The sequence below is a fragment of the Staurois parvus genome, unplaced genomic scaffold, assembly GCF_062004578.1.
Source record: "Staurois parvus isolate SC_StPar_1 unplaced genomic scaffold, SC_StPar_1.0 ptg001665l, whole genome shotgun sequence".
Classification (NCBI taxonomy): Eukaryota; Metazoa; Chordata; class Amphibia; order Anura; family Ranidae; genus Staurois; species Staurois parvus.
In genome coordinates, this window is record NW_028319461.1 from 190,669 (window position 1) to 209,640 (window position 18,972).

General features: G+C 41.4%; 1 protein-coding gene across 1 annotated transcript; it reads right to left on the reverse strand.

Annotated features, from left to right (window-relative positions):
• Positions 1–257: 257 nt before the first annotated feature.
• LOC149434827 (corticosteroid-binding globulin-like) lies at positions 258–14,778 on the reverse strand. Its single transcript, XM_089663329.1, has 5 exons — positions 14,642–14,778; positions 11,259–11,878; positions 7,456–7,723; positions 3,091–3,241; positions 258–532 (listed from the first exon to the last, which is right to left on the reverse strand). Exons 1-5 carry the CDS (start codon positions 14,776–14,778, stop codon positions 332–334), a joined length of 1,377 nt encoding a protein of 458 aa, XP_089519455.1. The 3' UTR covers positions 258–331.
• Positions 14,779–18,972: the final 4,194 nt, after the last annotated feature.

An 18,972-nucleotide genomic window follows, 5' to 3' on the forward strand; every position in this document is an offset into this window, starting at 1 on the left:
ATGATGGGGCTCTATTCCTCCCACTGATACCAATGATGGGGCACTATTCCTCCCACTGACACCAATGATGGGGCTCTATTCCTCCCACTGACACCAATGATGAGGTTCCCAAAAACTCTGTGGCTGCAATGTTATGCACATGTCTATCAGAGCTCAGTTTGTGACTCCCCCACACCACCCTATTGGTCCCCCATTACCGGCTGGTATCTCTCACTCATTAACACAAAGGCAATCCAGGGAATACAACAACACAGAAATTGTTCAGCACATCCCCTTTATTCTCAGCAGGATGGTTTCATTTTGTTCAGCACTTTATATCTGCTTCATCCGATTACTTCCCCGACCACTTGGGGTCCATGAATCGGCCAATCCCGAGGATGGTTTTGGTGACTTTGTGGTACATCATCATGATGAACGGGCGGTTAACATTGAACTGGGGGACTGGAGGGGAGACTAAGTTTAATATGCCAGAAGTCGCAGCGCTGTCCGCTGTACCTCTCTCCTCCAAGGTGATATAAGATCGGTGGAAAACCTGTCAACACAAAAAGTCAAGGAATGAACTTATAAAAGTTAAGAGAATGAAAAATTAAAAAAACAAACCTAAAAAAAAAAAAGATTTGGGGACTAAGATAAATGAAACATACTAGGAGAGTGGACTTCTGTTAGGAAGAGAGATTGGGGGGGGGGGGGATGTGTGCTAGTAGGGGTGATTGAAGGAATTTGTGCGAGGAGAATTTATTTTTTTGGAGGGGGGGTTATTGCTAGCAGAGGGGATTTGGGGGGAGGAGATCTCTGCTGAGAGAGTGGATTTCTGTTAGGTAGAGGGATTGGGGGGATTTGTGCTAGGGGGAAAACATTTTTTGGGGGGGTTTAGTGCTAGCAGAGGGGATTTGGGGGGGATTTGTAGTAGAAGGGGGGAATTGGAGGAGGAATTTGTACTAGGAGAATGGATGTCTGTTAGGAAGAGGGATTTGAGGGGGGGGGGATGTGTGCCAGCAGGGATGGTTGAAGGGATTTGTGCTAGAGGGGGGAATTTTCTTGGGGTGTGTGTGTGTAGTGGGTAGCAGATGGTATTTGGGAAGGATTTGTGCTGAGAAAAAAGGATTGGGGGGGGGATTTGTACTAGGACAATAGATTTCTGGTAGGAAGAGTGATTGGGGGGAGGATTTGTGCTAATAGGGGTGATTGAAGGGATTTGTGCTAGGAGGGGATTTTTTTTTTTGGGAGGGGGGGTTTAATGCTAGCACAGGGGAATTGGGTGGGATTGGTGCTGAGGGAGGGGGTATGGGAGGATTTGTACTAGAAGGGGTGATTTGGAGAAGGGATTTGTACTAGGAGAGTGGATTTCTGTTTGGAAGAGGAACTTGGGAGGGGATTTGTGCTAGTAGGGGTGATTGAAGGGATTTGTGCTAGGAGTGGAAATTTGGGGAGGGGGGTGTAGTGCTAGCAGAGGGGATTGGGGGAAGGGAATTTGTGCTGAGAGAAGGGGATTTGGGAGGATTTGCACTAGACGGGGTGATTATGAAGAGGGATTTATACTAGGAGAGTGGATTTCTGTTAGGAAGAGGGATTTGGGAGGGGGAGGAAATTTGTGCTAGTGGGGGTGATTGAAGGGATTCGTGCGAGGAGAGGAAATTTGGGGAGGGGGAAGGATTAGTGCTAGCAGAGGGGATGGGGGGGGTGATTTGTGCTGAGGGAGGGGGATTTGGAGGGGATTTGTACTAGAAAGGGAAATTTGTAGGGGGGATTTTTACTAGGAGAGTGGATTTCTGTTATGAAGAGGGATCTGGGAGGGGATTTGTGCTACTAGGGGTGATTGAAGGGATTTGTGCCAGAAGGGGAACATTTTTTTTTTTGGGGGGGGGAATTAGTGCTAGCAGAGGGGATTTGGAGGGATTTGTACTAGGAGAGTAAATTACTGTTAGGAAGAAGGATTTGGGGGGTGGAAGGTTTTGTGGGTGTGGGTGTGTGGGTGGGTGAGCAGAGAAGGGTGTGGAGATGAGCAGAGAGGGGGGTTTGGGGTGTGGAGGTGAGCAGAGAGGGGTGTGGGGGTGAGCAGAGAGGGGTGTTTGAGGTGTGGAGGTGAGTAGAGAGGGGTGTGGGGGTGAGCAGAGAGGGGTGTTTGGGGTGTGGAGGTGAGCAGAGAGGGGTGTTTGGGGTGTGGAGGTGAGCAGAGGGGACCAGCTGCCCGAGTGCTCTATCATCTATGGGCCGTACACAAGGACTTGCAGCTTTTATGCCCCATCATTGGTATCCCACTAACACCAATGATGGGGCACTATTCCTCCCACTGACACCAATGATGGGGCACTATTCCTCCCACTGACACCAATGATGGGGCACTATTCCTCCCACTGACACCAATGATGGGGCACTATTCCTCCCACTGATACCAATGATGGGGTACTATTCCTCCCACTGACACCAATGATGGGGCACTATTCCTCCCACTGACACCAATTATGGGGCACTATTCCTCCCACTGACACCAATGATGGGGCACTATTCCTCCCACTGACACCAATGATGAGGCATTATTCCTCCCACTGACACCAATGATGGGGCACTATTCCTCCCACTGATACCAATGATGGGGCACTATTCCTCCCACTGACACCAATGATGGGGCACTATTCCTCCCACTGATACCAATGATGGGGCACTATTCCTCCCACTGACACCAATGATGGGGCACTATTCCTCCCACTGACACCAATGATGGGGCACTATTCCTCCCACTGACACCAATGATGGGGCACTATTCCTCCCACTGACACCAATGACGGGGCACTATTCCTCCCACTGACACCAATGACGGGGCACTATTCCTCCCACTGACACCAATGACGGGGCACTATTCCTCCCTCTGACACCAATGATGGTGCACTATTCCTCCCACTAACACATGTGAAGAGGCACTATTCTCCCACTGACCACAATCCGGCCCCCTTGAAGCCTGAAGTCCAGTAAACTGGCCCTTTGAAAGACAAGTCTGGAGCCCCCCCCCCCCCCCCCGCTCTATAGGGATGGCTCCTGTTATAGGATTACCATACTTCATCCACATATTAAATATAAAAGGAAGATACTCACTGAGGAAACGCTGAACTTCTCTTTCTTTGAGATCCCGGAGAAGTCGGCGCTGTTCTCATCGCACATATTCCCGAAGCCCATGTGTCGCAATGCACTATCCACGTTCATCGGGGTGTTGAAGGTAATTTTGGGTAAGAAGAGTTCCACCAAACTGTGAAGGAAAATACACATCGGTGTCTGTATCAGCGATACCAACCATCCCCCGCTCTCCCAATGAGGCAAAAAAAGTGTTTCAAAGCTACAGCGACCCCATCAGCCAATCAGAATGAGCCGATCTGATCTGATTCTAAGGTTTAAAGTTGAATTGAAGGAAACCAGAGATACGGCGCCCTGAAGAAGTCTTCCTCTTCCTTGACATTTTTACATTTTGTCATGTGACAACCAAAAACGTCAATCCATTTTATTGGGATTTTATGTGATAGACCGACACAGAGTGGCACATCATTGTGAAGTGGAAGGAAAACCTAACCCTGCTTTAAACTTCTTCACAACTTTATCCCTGACCTGTCTGGTGTGTTCTTTGGCCTTCATAATGCTGTTCCTTCACTAATGTTCTCTAACAAACCTCTGAGGGCTTCACAGAACAGCTGTATTTATACTGAGATCACATGACACACAGGGGGACTCTATGTACTAATAGGGAAATTCTGAAGGCAATTGGTTCCACTAGATTCTAGTTAGGGGTATCAGAGTAAAGGGGCTCTCTTTCAACGATGGCTTTCTTCCATAAAGGCCAGATTTGTGGAGTGCATGACTAATAGTTGTCCTGAGGACAGATTCTCCCCCCTGAGCTGTGATCTCTGCAGCTCCTCCGGAGTTCCCATGGGCCTCTTGGCTGCTTCTCTGATGAACGCTCTCCTTGCCCGGCCTGTCAGTTTAGGTGGACGGCCATGTCTTGGTAGGTTGGCAGTTGTGCCGTACTCCTTCCATTTTCAGATGATGGATTGAACACAGTGCTCCGTGAGATGCCCAAAGTTTGGGAATTTTTTTAATAACCAAACCCTGTATTCGACTTCTCCACAACTTTATCCCTGACCTGTCTGGTGTGTTCCTTGGCCTTCGTGATGCTGTTTGTTCACTAATGTTCTCTAACAAACCTCTGAGGGCTTCACAGAACAGCTGGATTTATACTGAGATCACATGACACACAGGGGGACTCTGTTTATTAGGTGAATTCTGAAGGCAATTGGTTCCACTAGATTTTAGTTAGGGGTATCAGAGTAAATGGAGCTGAATACAAATGCCTATCTCTATAACTACCACCTCCTTAAATATAGTAAGTGACAAAACTTAATACCCCCTAGCACAAATAAAACCTTCACCCTTGAAGATATAAATAACAATATAAAAAATGTGCTAAAAATTACATAAATAAATACTTGTACAATTCACCTCATGAAATAACTATATATCAATATTTCAAAGAAAATACTTCAAAAAAGAAAAAAAGTCCCAAAAAAAGTCCAAACAAAAGTAATATAAGTCCAAATAAAATCCAAGAAAATCAGTGGGAGATCCTTTACAATCCCTCCTTTCTCACGATAAACCTCAAACAAAAGAAAATATCACATAGTGCATTATCTTTTTAATAATAATAAAATATTCGTGACAACACTCTGGTGATTATCCAATATAAAATATATATTATTTTTTATTTTTTATAAAGTAATTAGTGTAAAAAGTGAACCAAGTGCATTAATTTAATTAATTAAAAAATATAAAAAATATAAATAAATATAAATTAATTAGTGCAACACACTGTGTACTGTGAATCACTCTTCCAGTGCTCCAAAAGCAAATCCACACTGTGCCACTTCTATAAAGTAGGGAATATATACCCTTACCAACACTCCTCCAAAAACCTGCTTTCAATAATTATCCTATGGATGAGATCCTCCTAAGGTGCTCCCCCAGATTTCACTGTATTCAGGGCACTATTCCAGCAGGATTTTCCATGTCTCCATATCCATTGCACCATATAGATAGAAAGCATATGAGGGACAAATAGTGTGATATCGCCAAAGTAAAGTACAGAGAAACTTTATTGAAACTGCTCACATTTTAAAAGATTTAAAACCGCTTAAATACCGTAGAAAAACCGCCCAGCAACCATCCAGGGAACATCCAGGAACCAACACACAGTCTTTTTCCTCTATTCCCTCTTGCAAAATGGCCGCCAGTCGACTTCCAGTTCCGGTATGCGTCCTGACGTCACAACCCCTAAGGGCTGGTGCAATGGATATGGAGACATGGAAAATCCTGCTGGAATAGTGCCCTGAATACAGTGAAATCTGGGGGAGCACCTTAGGAGGATCTCATCCATAGGATAATTATTGAAAGCAGGTTTTTGGAGGAGTGTTGGTAAGGGTATATATTCCCTACTTTATAGAAGTGGCACAGTGTGGATTTGCTTTTGGAGCACTGGAAGAGTGATTCACAGTACACAGTGTGTTGCACTAATTAATTTATATTTATTTATATTTTTTATATTTTTTAATTAATTAAATTAATGCACTTGGTTCACTTTTTACACTAATTACTTTATAAAAAATAAAAAATAATATATATTTTATATTGGATAATCACCAGAGTGTTGTCACGAATATTTTATTATTATTAAAAAGATAATGCACTATGTGATATTTTCTTTTGTTTGAGGTTTATCGTGAGAAAGGAGGGATTGTAAAGGATCTCCCACTGATTTTTTTGGATTTTATTTGGACTTATATTACTTTTGTTTGGACTTTTTTTGGGACTTTTTTTCTTTTTTGAAGTATTTTCTTTGAAATGTGAATACAAATGCCGCCACACTTCTCACAGATTTATTGGTCACAAATGTTCGAAACAATTTCTCATTTTCCTTCCACTTCACAATTATGTGCCACTTTGTGTCCATCACATCCAATCCCAATAAATACATTGTAACATGACAACATCCGGGGGGTCCGAGGAGAGCGGATACAGTGAATGCGGGGTCCGAGGAGAGCGGATACAGTGAATGCGGGGTCCGGGGAGAGCGGATACAGTGTATGCGGGGTCCGGGGAGAGCGGATATAGTGAATGCGGGGTCCCGGGAGAGCGGATATAGTGAATGCGGGGTCCCGGGAGAGAGGATATAGTGAATGCGGGGTCCCGGGAGAGCGGATATAGTGAATGCGGGGTCCGGGGAGAGCGGATATAGTGAATGCGGGGTCCGGGGAGAGCGGATATAGTGAATGCGGGGGCCGGGGGGAGCGGATATAGTGAATGCGGGGTCCCGGGAGAGCGGATATAGTGAATGCGGGGTCCGGGGAGAGCGGATATAGTGAATGTGGGGTCCGGGGAGAGCGGATATAGTGAATGCCGGGTCCGGGGAGAGCGGATATAGTGAATGCGGGGTCCGGGGAGAGCGGATATAGTGAATGCGGGGTCCGGGGAGAGCGGATATAGCGAATGCGGGGTCCGGGGAGAGCGGATATAGTGAATGCGGGGTCCGGGGAGAGCGGATATAGTGAATGCGGGGTCCGGGGAGAGCGGATACAGTGAATGCGGGGTCCGGGGAGAACGGATACAGTGAATGCGGGGTCCGAGGAGAACGGATACAGTGAATGCGGGGTCCGGGGAGAACAGATACAGTGAATGCAAGGTCCCGGGAGAGCGGATACAGTGAATGCGGGGTCCCGGGAGAGCGGATATAGTGAATGCGGGGTCCGGGGAGAACGGATATAGTGAATGCGGGGTCCGGGGAGAGCGGATATAGTGAATGCGGGGTCCGGGGAGAGCGGATATAGTGAATGCGGGGTCCGGGGAGAACGGATACAGTGAATGCGGGGTCCTGGTAGAGCGGATATAGTGAATGTGGGGTCCGGGGAGAGCGGATATAGTGAATGCAGGGTCCGGGGAGAACGGATACAGTGAATGCGGGGTCCCGGGAGAGCGGATACAGTGAATGCGGGGTCCCGGGAGAGCGGATACAGTGAATGCGGGGTCCCGGGAGAGCGGATACAGTGAATGCCGGGTCCGGGGAGAGCGGATACAGTGAATGCCGGGTCCGGGGAGAGCGGATATAGTGAATGTGGGGTCCGGGGAGAGCGGATATAGTGAATGTGGGGTCCGGGTAGAGCGGATATAGTGAATGCCGGGTCCGGGGAGAGCGGATATAGCGAATGTGGGGTCCGGGGTTTGTTCCATACAAATCAGTTGCTGTCCTGCCCCCTACAGGCCATAGTGGGTATACCCCATCACCATCCTGTTGGCGTTGTCAGTTGATCCTGCGTTCACCCAGCAGACATCAGGCTGCACGTTGCACTTTGTACGATCATTTGGCTGATCCCTCTAACAACATTCAAACTGCTGAGTTGTGTTGTAAACAACTGTCATGCATACCTGGTACTCAAGGAGCTCAAGTATTTTTGAATCAGCTGGGGGGTCAGTAATCGCTCCACGTGGTGCAGGTCACCCAGTCTCGGTATGATGAGGAGAAGGGTGGTGTTCTCGGCGTACGGCATCTCCAGCACATTGATATCCATCTCTCTGTCCTTGTACGTCTTATAGAGTCCCCTCCGGCGCATCGTTGGCATTAGGGTTGGTGGCAATCCACTCACAAATTGTTTTTCCTCTGTATTTTGTTCGTCAAACTGTCCTTTCCATTTCCCTGGAGGAACAGAAAAAAAATGTTTCCTTTAAAGGTAAACTATAGTGGTTTGGGATCGTTGTATTCTATAGACATGCGCGGTTCGGTTTGATCCGAATAGAAATATGGACAAAATTGTCATTATTCCGGGATTGAGAGGTATCTGAATTTCCAAACTACAAAAGTGGCAAATTATAAAAAATCAGAAATAACAAAAAGGAAGTTTTGTCAAAAACTTGAATTGAATTCCAAAAGAATTCAGAATTGATTTAAAAAAGAATTTGAAATCAAATTCGGAAAAACAAATTTGAACTGTGAACATATTGCAGACTATTGCTGATTTCCCTCAAGACTGTGTTAGTGTTAGAATATATCCATCTTCCGAAATTCCAAATAGAATAGAATAAAATAGAAATAATATAACTGTCATGTAAAATTTGAGTTTTAAATAGAATAGAATAAAAAAAAAAATATATAGCTATCTTCCGAAATTCGAATTTTGAAAAGAACAGAATAAAAACAGAATAGAATTGAAAATAAAATAAAAGAATAGAAAATAAAGGAATAGATAGAATAGAAAATAATAGCATAGAAGAAAATAGAATAGAAAAGATATAACTGTCTTCTGAAATTTTAATAGAATAGAATGGAATAAAATAGAAAGAATATACTTCGTTATAATATGTCTCGAACCCTTCTGGAGCATCCTAGGAGTTACACGTAACTTCCTCCATCCCCTCTCCAAGTCTTCCCTTACCTACTCCCCACTTCTACTCAACCCCCCCCCTTCCCCCCTTACCCCTTCACACTTCTTTTTCTCTTCTCTTTTCCTGACACCCCCTCCCCCCCTCCCCGTTCAAATGTCTATGGCTTGTCCCATGCCTATGTTTCCATCCCCTTTATAATTAATAAAATATTTGAACAAGAAAATAGAAAGAATATAACCGTCATTTGAAATTTGAATTTTAAATAGAATAAAAAAAAAATGAAAGAATATAGCCGTCTTCCAAGATTCGAACTTTCAAAAGAATGAGAATACAATAGAATAGAAAGGAACAAAATAAAACAGAATATATTAAAATAGAATTGAAAAGAACAAAATAAAACAGAATATAATAAAATAGAATAGAAAGGAACAAAATAAAACAGAATATAATAAAATAGAATAGAATATAAAGGAACAGAACAGAAAATAAAAGAATAGAACAGATTAGAATAGAATCAAATAAAATAGAAATAATAATATAGCCATTTTCTAAAATTCGAATTTCGAAAAGAATTGAACAAAACATAATGTAATAGAGTGGAAAAGAATAAAATACATTAGAATACAATTGAATAGAATAAATGCCAAAAGTGTGCTAGGGCCCATTTACACTTCTACATTGCAGTAATGTGTGGCGGGACCACCAGGAAAATAAAAACAGAAATAAAGAATAGAAAGAAAAATAAGGAGAAAACAATTATGAAAACACATATACATATATATATACAGTTGTGCTCAAAATTTTTCCTCCCCCGGCAGAAATTGTGAAATGTTGGCATTGATATTGAAAATCTGACGGATCTGCCAATAAATGCTCTTTTATTGAAGGATGATGATCATATGAAGCCATTTATTATCAGATGGTTGTTTGGCTCCTTTTTAAATCCTAATGATAACAGAAATCACCCAAATGGCCCGGATCAGAAGTCTCCACCCCCTGGATCTGAAGTCTCCGCCCCCTGGAATGTTTGGCCTTGTGCCCCTTGTGTGTCTGTACCAAGGCCAAACATTCCAGGGGGCAGAGACTTCTGATCCAGGGGTGGAGACTTCTGATCCAGGGGGTGGAGACTTCTGATCCAGGGGGTGGAGACTTCTGATCCAGGGGGTGGAGACTTCTGATCCGGGCCATTTGGGTGATTTCTGTTGTTATTATGATTTAAAAAGGAGCCAAACAACTATTTGATAATAAATGGCTTCATATGATCATCATCCTTCAATAAAAGAGCATTTATTGGCAGATCCGTCAGATTTTCAATATCAATGCCAACATTTCACTATTTCTGCCGGGGTATGTAAACCTTTGAGCACAACTGTGTGTATATATATATATATATATATATAGTGGGAACTCGCTTCAACGTGGTAGAGCTTTTAAACGCAAACAGCTACTCGCTTTCTTTTTCAGGGCCTTTTTTTAGCCCACTTTTATTTAAATGCAAGTTCAAACAGAAGTTTCCCACACAGGGGTATCGATCATCCACAAAACAACGGTTCAGCCTCCTGGCTTACACTCAGCTTGCTGTCTGTCTCCTGCAAACTTCTTCCCAAAAATATGGCTCTTGCACACCGCTGGCCTCTAGCACACAGCTAGTCTCTAGCAGCCCCTTGCTGCTTTTGGCTTCCACCTCTCCTAGGTGAAGCCCACCTGACTTCCAGGCAGTGACCTCCTGTCTTCCAAGTGGAGCCCCCCTGACTCCTATCTGCTGGGGTGGAGCCCAGAACCCTGGTCCTGACTCTATGAAGAGGCCTGCACCCACCTGTGCAATCAGCCTCCTGGCCATTCCCAAAACCTGGTCCCAGGATTGGAGATTTCATCCCTCCCAGATCTCTTTGAAATCTCCAGGCTCCAGATCCCAAAACAGAACTTACAAACAAAAGGAGGAAAGTGAAAAGCCACTTTCCTCCGTATCAAACAGTTACCCTGGAGCCCCTCAACCTGCCTAGTTGAGAATCCTGGGTGACAGATCATCACACTGTCACAATATATATATGTGATGGGAGTCACTTTGGGAGAGGGGCCCATGGAACACAGCTCACTTTGGATGGGTGGGGAGACCCCTGCCTCAGCTCCCCATATCCCTCTTATGTGTAAGTCACCCTGTGCCTGTTAGGGGTGCAGGGTGAAATGTTCTGCTATTGAGTAGACATGTATAGGTGGGGTGTGGGGGTTGTTCATTGTTTACTGCCATGTGGTCCCATTGTTCTATTGTGTGTCTTGCTTGGGAGCAAACTATTATGGGATGTATGTGTTTGTGTATTGGCTTGGTGGGGGGTGTCCGCTGTGTATCTCTTGATACTAAATATATTGCCCCGCCCTGTGTATATATATATTGTATCTGTGTTAAAATAAAGCAGTCTATTTCCTGTATAGTCAGCGGTGGTGTCTGTAGATCTGTGCCTTATACAGGGAGGGGGGGTTGTTCCCTTGAATGTATATATCTTGTGTCTGTGTTAAAATAAAGCAGTCTATCTCCTGGTTTTGTTCGAGAGTGGTGTCAGTGGGCGGTGTTCGGACGGGGAAGCGGGAGTCTACCGGAAATACCCCAGTGCAGTCGGTCCGGTTCCGTTACAATATATATATATATATATATATATATATATATATATATATATTGAAATATATTTTGAAATATATTGGATATGGCCAAAATTTTGGGAAGAATATTTTTTAAATATAGTTAAAATACATATATAAAATATATTTTTCTTCCATGTGGGTTGTATCTGTAGTTTCATAACCTCTGTGGCTCCAAAATCTACTTTCCATCGTCAACAGTAAAATGGACTTACCTATAAAGACTGCATAATCTACGACATACATCGATGGTTTGTTTTTCAAGTTGCCGGTTATGTTCTGGATCTTATGGTCTGTTTTATCGCTCACAATCCTGTTGATTGTCTTCTCAGCATTCTGAGGGTCATTGTTTCTGATGGTGTGAATGGAGGCGTTGTAGTACTTAGTCACACTACGTTTGTATGATGGTAACATATGGACTGACTCTTCTATGAAGATGTCGTTATGAAGCTGGAATTCTACGTCTTTGCTGTCCTGGCTTATGGCTTCAAGGAACTTGCTATAGCTGTCATGCAGCTTCTTGTCTGTCTTGGTGTCATCCAGGCCCATGCCTTGAAGAATATCCTTGCGAGTTTCTGATCGGGCGCCGAGGGCCAGCATGGAGAGGGAGGTGTAGATGCTGACCGGTGAAATGAATATGTTTGGTGGGGGCCATTCTGTAAGTGGCACTATGTTTTTATAAAGCTTCAAAGCAAAGTCAATTTCCGCTTCGGATATCTCTGAATGATCCCCTTTAGAGTTTTGCCCGTGATCTCCATATGATTTCGCAAGGACCAATGAGACGAACAACTGGAGGAGAAGAAGAATCTTCATCTTTCTTTCACGTGTTTCACACCTGTGTAAAAATAAAGGATTGTTTTTAGAGTCAGTACCAGAACATTTTGGATCTTATGCCAGTTATCCTGCATATCTCTTGTCATGAAAAGATCCACCACCGACCATCTCAAGGGGTGCAAGGTCCAGGCTGAAAGATGCATTCTTGCTGCTGATAGCCTGGGCAATGTAGACTGATAGGGGCTCCCAGGGACCTCGGAAACATTTTTCTTTCCTATCCTATGCTTTGGAAAAGTCTATTTCCCATCCTCAGAGATTCTGGTCAAATAAATCAGTCCACAGGTCAGTAAACCTTTAACCACTTCAAGGGGCACTTCCAGGCCAATTTTCAGCTTTCAGCTGTCGCACTTTGAATGACAATTGCACGGTCGTGCAACACTGTGCCCAAACTAAACTTTTAGCATTTTTTGAGACGGATAGAGCTTTCTTTTGGTGGTATTTAATCACCTCGGGGCTTTTTAGATTTTTTTTGCTGAAAAAAGAAAAAAAAGAAAAAAATAGTTTTTCTTAGTTTCTGTTGCAAAAATGTTGCAATTAAGTAATATTTCTTCTTCACTGATGTTCGTTGATGAGGCTGCACTGATGAGCACTGATATGTGGCACTGATGGGAACTGATGAGGTGACACTGATGGGCACTGATGACACTGCACAGCTGAGGTACCATTTATAGGCACTGATGGGACAAGTGAGGAGGCACTGATAAGGCTGCACTGATTTGCGTTACTGATGGGCACTGATAGGTGACACGATATATCTATTATCTATCTATCTATCTATCTATCTATCTATCTATCTATTATCTATCATCTATCTATCTATCTATCTATCTATCTATTATCTATCTATTATCTATCTATCTATCTATTATCTATCTATTATCTATCTATCTATCTATCTATCATTCTATTTATCTATTATCTATCTATCTATCTATCTATCTATCTATCTATCTATCTATTATCTATCTATCTATCTATCCATCCAACCATCTCTATCTACAGTGCAGGAAATGTGTATTTGCTCCCCTCTAATGCTGAATGTTCGCCCCTCACACAGAAATGATCGGTCTAACAATGGAATGTTCGCCCCTCACACAGAAATGATCGGTCTAACAATGGAATGTTCGGTGTAACACTGAGAGACAGAATACAACAAAAAATTCAGCAGAAATGCGTCTAACAAATGATGACTGATCTGCATGTTCATGAGGGAAAGAAGGATTTGATCCCCTTCACACAACATGACTTAGAACTTGGTGGCAAATCCCTTGTTGGCAATCACAGAGGTCAGACGTTTCCTGGAGTTGGCCCCCAGGTTCGCACACATCTCAGGAGGGATTTTGTCCCACTCCTCTTGGCAGATCCTCTCCAAGTCATTAAGTCATTCTGTTGCTCAGTGTTACAATACACCTACCATTCGATTTGTTGACCGATCATTTCTTTGTGAGGGGCAAACATTCAAAATCAGCCGGGGAGCAAACACACATTTCCTTCACTCTATCTATCTATCTATCTATCTATTATCTATCTATCTATCTATCTATTATCTATCTATTATCTATCTATCTATTATCTATCTATCTATCTATCTATTATCTATCTATCTATTTATCTATTATCTATCTATTATCTATCTATCTATTATCTATCTCTCTATCTATCTATCTATCTATCTATCTATCTATCTATCTATCTATTATCTATCTATCTATCTATCTATCTATTATCTATCTATCTATCTATCTATCTATCTATCTATCTATTATCTATCTATCTATCTATCTATCTATTATCTATCTATCTATCTATCTATCTATCTATCTATCTATTATCTATCTATCTATCTATCTATCTATCTATCTATTATCTATCTATCTATCTATCTATCTATCTATCTATCTATCTATCATCTATCTATCTATCTATCTATCTATCTATCTATCTATTATCTATCTATCTATCTATCTATCTATCTATCTATCTATCTATCTATCATCTATTATCTATCTATCTATCTATCTATCTATCTATCTATCATCTATCTATCTATCTATCTATCTATTATCTATCTATCTATTATCTATCTATCTATAATCTATCTATCTATAATCTATCTATCTATAATCTATCTATCTATCTATCTATCTATCTATCTATTATCTATCTATCTATCTATCTATAATCTATCTATCTATCTATCTATCTATCTATCTATCTATCTATTATCTATCTATCTATCTATCTATCTATATATCTATCTATTATCTATCTCTCTATCTATCTATCTATCTATCTATCTATCTATTATCTATTATCTATTATCTATCTATCTATCTATGTATTATCTATCTATCTATCTATCTATTATCTATCTATCTATCTATCTATCTATCTATCTATCTATCTAACTATTATCTATCTATCTATCTATCATCTATCTATCTATCTATTATCTATCTATCTATTATCTATCTATTTATCTATCTATTATCTATCTATCTATCTATCTATCTATCTATTATCTATCTATCTATCTATCTATCTATCTATCTATCTATCTATCTATCTATCTATCTATTATCTATCTATCTATCTATTATCTATCTATCTATCTATTATCTATCTATCTATCTATCTATCTATTATCTATCTATCTATCTATCTATCTATCTATCTATTATCTATCTATCTATCTATCTATCTATCTATCTATCTGTTAATCTATGTAGAATGAAGTACAACCTACTGTTATAATTGCGCTCACCTGTCCTCTGAACGGCACAAATCTCCGAGAGTCTGACACTTATATTGCTCATGAAAAGGTTTGCTAATCAGATCCACTGCGAGGTCACAATGACCCGACCCAACAAATATGACGAAAGTCTGGATGGAGATAAACATTGCACAAAAGAGCAAACAACTGATGAGGGGAACTCTGCACTGGCCAGTAACTTCCCAATATACAATGTATCAGTGTAAGAATGCTATATATCAATGCAGTAATGTTATGCCCTGAGCTCAGAAATGGAAATTAATTGTAACATTTTACCATTTGTTTATGCATGTTCTCCCTGTGCCTGCGTGAGTTTCCTCCGGGTACTCCGGTTTCTTCCCACATGCTGGGAGGTTACTTGGCTCCCGTCTAAATTGGCCCTAGTATGTGTATGTATGAATGTGAGTTAGGGACCTTAGATTGTACGCTCCTCAGGGGCGGGGACTGATGGGAATGTACAATATATATGTAAAGCGCTGCATAAATTGACAGCGCTATATAATCACATGAAATAAGTATATAATGGTGTCAGTCCGCTGTAAAAGAACCTGTCATGGAAGGTTTTCTCCATTCTAAATACCATTTTCTTTATGGGACAGGACTGGTGAGCCCCTGTGACCCCTCATGAACAATGATCATTCACAATCCTCACACATGTAGGTAAAACCAATATCTCCTAAAGGTTCGCTGTATAGGAGACATTCTGCGGAGCAGCAGCCAGTGACATCACTGGAGCATGCGCTCTGAAGGTACGGCATACCCGTGTCAGTCCTCCAAAGCTGTGTGCCGTGGCTGAAACTCCCACGGAAGTGATGTCATCAGCTGCTCAGCCATTCAAGCAGCCGCAATCCGCAAACATGGAAGGAAATCCGGGGGAAGATGGAATCCTTCTGCACCGGAGACGGCGTGCTGCTGGATGGCATCTTTCTATGCTACGTCCTTCAGAATGTACTAGTATGTAATGCACCCGACCACATTATAATATTACCTTGCAGCAGGAAACCTGATTGTTTTTTTTAAGAGTTTACTACCACTTCATATGATAGTTACATAGTTAGTCTGGCTGAAAAAAGACAAAAGTCCATCCAGTTCAACCATTCAAAAAAAAAGTTATAATCCTACACCCACAGATGATCCAGAGGAAGGCAAAAACCCAGCAAAGCACGATCCAATTTGCTCCTGAAGGTGAAAATATTCCTTCCTGTTCCTCCGAGAGGCAATCGGATATTCTCTGGAACAGCTTTCCCTATAAATGTTATATCCAGTTATATTCTGTGTATCCAAGAAAGAATCCAGGACTTTCCTACAGCAATCCACTGAGCTGGCCACAACCAACTCTGGAGGGAGTCTATTCCACATTCTCACAGCTCTTACTGTGAAGAAACCTTTCCGTGTTTGAGATTAAATCTCTTTTCCTCCAGACGTAAAGAGCGCCCCCTTGTCCTCTGTGATGACCTCAGGGGGAATAACTACACCGAGTTCACTATATGAACCACTGATGTATTATACATGGAGATCATATCCCCCTTATGTATTATATATGGAGATCATATCCCCCCTTATGTATTATATATGGAGATCATATCCCCCCTTATGTATTATACATGGAGATCTTATCCCCCCTTATGTATTATACATGGAGATAATATCCCCCTTATGTATTATACATGGAGATCATATCCCCCCCCTTATGTATTATACATGGAGATCATATCCCCCTTATGTATTATACATGGAGATCATATCCCCCCTTATGTATTATACATGGAGATCATATCCCCCCTTATGTATTATACATGGAGATCATATCCCCCCTTATGTATTATACATGGAGATGATATCCCCCCTTATGTATTATACATGGAGATCATATCCCCCCTTATGTATTATACATGGAGATCATATCCCCCCTTATGTTTTATACATGGAGATCATATCCCCCCCTTATGTATTATACATGGAGATCATATCCCCCCCTTATGTATTATACATGGAGATCATATCCCCCCTTATGTATTATACATGGAGATCATATCCCCCCTTATGTATTTTACATGGAGATCATATCCCCCCTTATGTATTATACATGGTGATCATATCCCCCTTATGTATTATACATGGAGATCATATCCTCCTTATGTATTATAGATGGAGATCATATCCCCCTTATGTATTATACATGGAGATCATATCCCCCCCTTATGTATTTATAAATGGAGATCATATCCCCCCTTATGTATTATACATGGAGATCATATCCCCCCTTATGTATTATAGATGGAGATCATATCCCCCCTTATGTATTATAGATGGAGATCATATCCCCCTTATGTATTATACATGGAGATCATATCCCCCCTTATGTATTATACATGGAGATCATATTCCCCCTTATGTATTATACATGGAGATCATACCCCCCCTTGTGTATTATACATGGAGATCATATCCCCCCTTATGTATTATAGATGGAGATCATATCCCCCTTATGTATTATACATGGAGATCATATCCCCCCTTATGCATTTTACATGGAGATCATATCCCCCCTTATGTATTACACATGGAGATCATATCCCCCCTTATGTATTATACATGGAGATCATATCCCCCCTTATGTATTATACATGGAGATCATATCCCCCCCTTATGTATTATACATGGAGATCATATCCCCCTTATGTATTATACATGGAGATCATATCCCCCCCTTATGTATTATACATGGAGATCATATCCCCCCCTTATGTATTATACATGGAGATCATATCCCCCCTTATGTATTATACATGGAGATCATATCCCCCCTTATGTATTATACATGGAGATGATATCCCCCCTTATGTATTATATATGGAGATCATATCCCCCCTTATGTATTATACATGGAGATCATATCCCCCCTTATGTATTATACATGGAGATCATATTCCCCCCTTATGTATTATACATGGAGATCATATCCCCCCCTTATGTATTATACATGGAGATCATATCCCCCCTTATGTATTATACATGGAGATCATATCCCCCCTTATGTATTTTACATGGAGATCATATCCCCCCTTATGTATTATACATGGTGATCATATCCCCCCTTATGTATTATACATGGGGATCATATCCTCCTTATGTATTATATATGGAGATCATATCCCCCTTATGTATTATACATGGAGATCATATCCCCCCTTATGTATTTATACATGGAGATCATATCCCCCCTTATGTATTTATACATGGAGATCATATCCCCCCCTTATGTATTATACATGGAGATCATATCCCCCTTATGTATTATACATGTAGATCATATCCCCCTTATGTATTATACATGGAGATCATATTCCCCCTTATGTATTATACATGGAGATCATATCCCCCCTTATGTATTATACATGGAGATCATATCCCCCCTTATGTATTATAGATGGAGATCATATCCCCCTTATGTATTATACATGGAGATCATATCCCCCCTTATGTATTATACATGGAGATCATATCCCCCCTTATGTATTATACATGGAGATCATATCCCCCCCTTATGTATTATACATGGAGATCATATCCCCCTTATGTATTATACATGGAGATCATATCCCCCTTATGTATTATACATGGAGATCATATTTCCCCTTATGTATTATACATGGAGATCATATCCCCCCTTATGTATTATACATGGAGATCATATCCCCCCTTATGTATTATACATGGAGATCATATCCCCCTTATGTATTATACATGGAGATCATATCCCCCCTTATGTATTATTCATGGAGATCATATCCCCCTTATGTATTATACATGGAGATCATATCCCCCCTTATGTATTATACATGGAGATCATATCCCCCCTTATGTATTATACATGGAGATCATATCCCCACTTTATATATTATACATGGTGATCATATCCCCCCCTTATGTATTATACATGGAGATCATACCCCCCCCTTATGTATTATACATGGAGATCATATCCCCCCTTATGTATTATACATGGAGATCATATCCCCCCCTTATGTATTATACATGGAGATCATATCCCCCCCTTATGTATTATACATGGAGATCATATCCCCCCCCCCCTTATATATTATACATGGAGATCATATCCCCCCTCATGTATTATACATGGAGATCATATCCCCCCTTATGTATTATACATGGAGATCATATCCCCCTTATGTATTTATACATGGAGATCATATCCCCCCTTATGTATTATACATGGAGATCATATCCCCCCTTATGTATTATACATGGAGATCATATTCCCCTTTGTGTATTATACATGGAGATCATATCCCCCCTTA

Coding starts and splice junctions, on each gene's coding strand:
- LOC149434827 (XM_089663329.1), bottom strand. CDS start 14,778: ATGTTTATCTCCATCCAGACTTTCGTCATATTTGTTGGGTCGGGTCAT. Junction 11,879..14,641: donor TTGTGCCGTTCAGAGGACAG/GTGAGCGCAATT, acceptor ATTTTTACACAG/GTGTGAAACACGTGAAAGAA. Junction 7,724..11,258: donor AGATTATGCAGTCTTTATAG/GTAAGTCCATTT, acceptor CTGTTCCTCCAG/GGAAATGGAAAGGACAGTTT.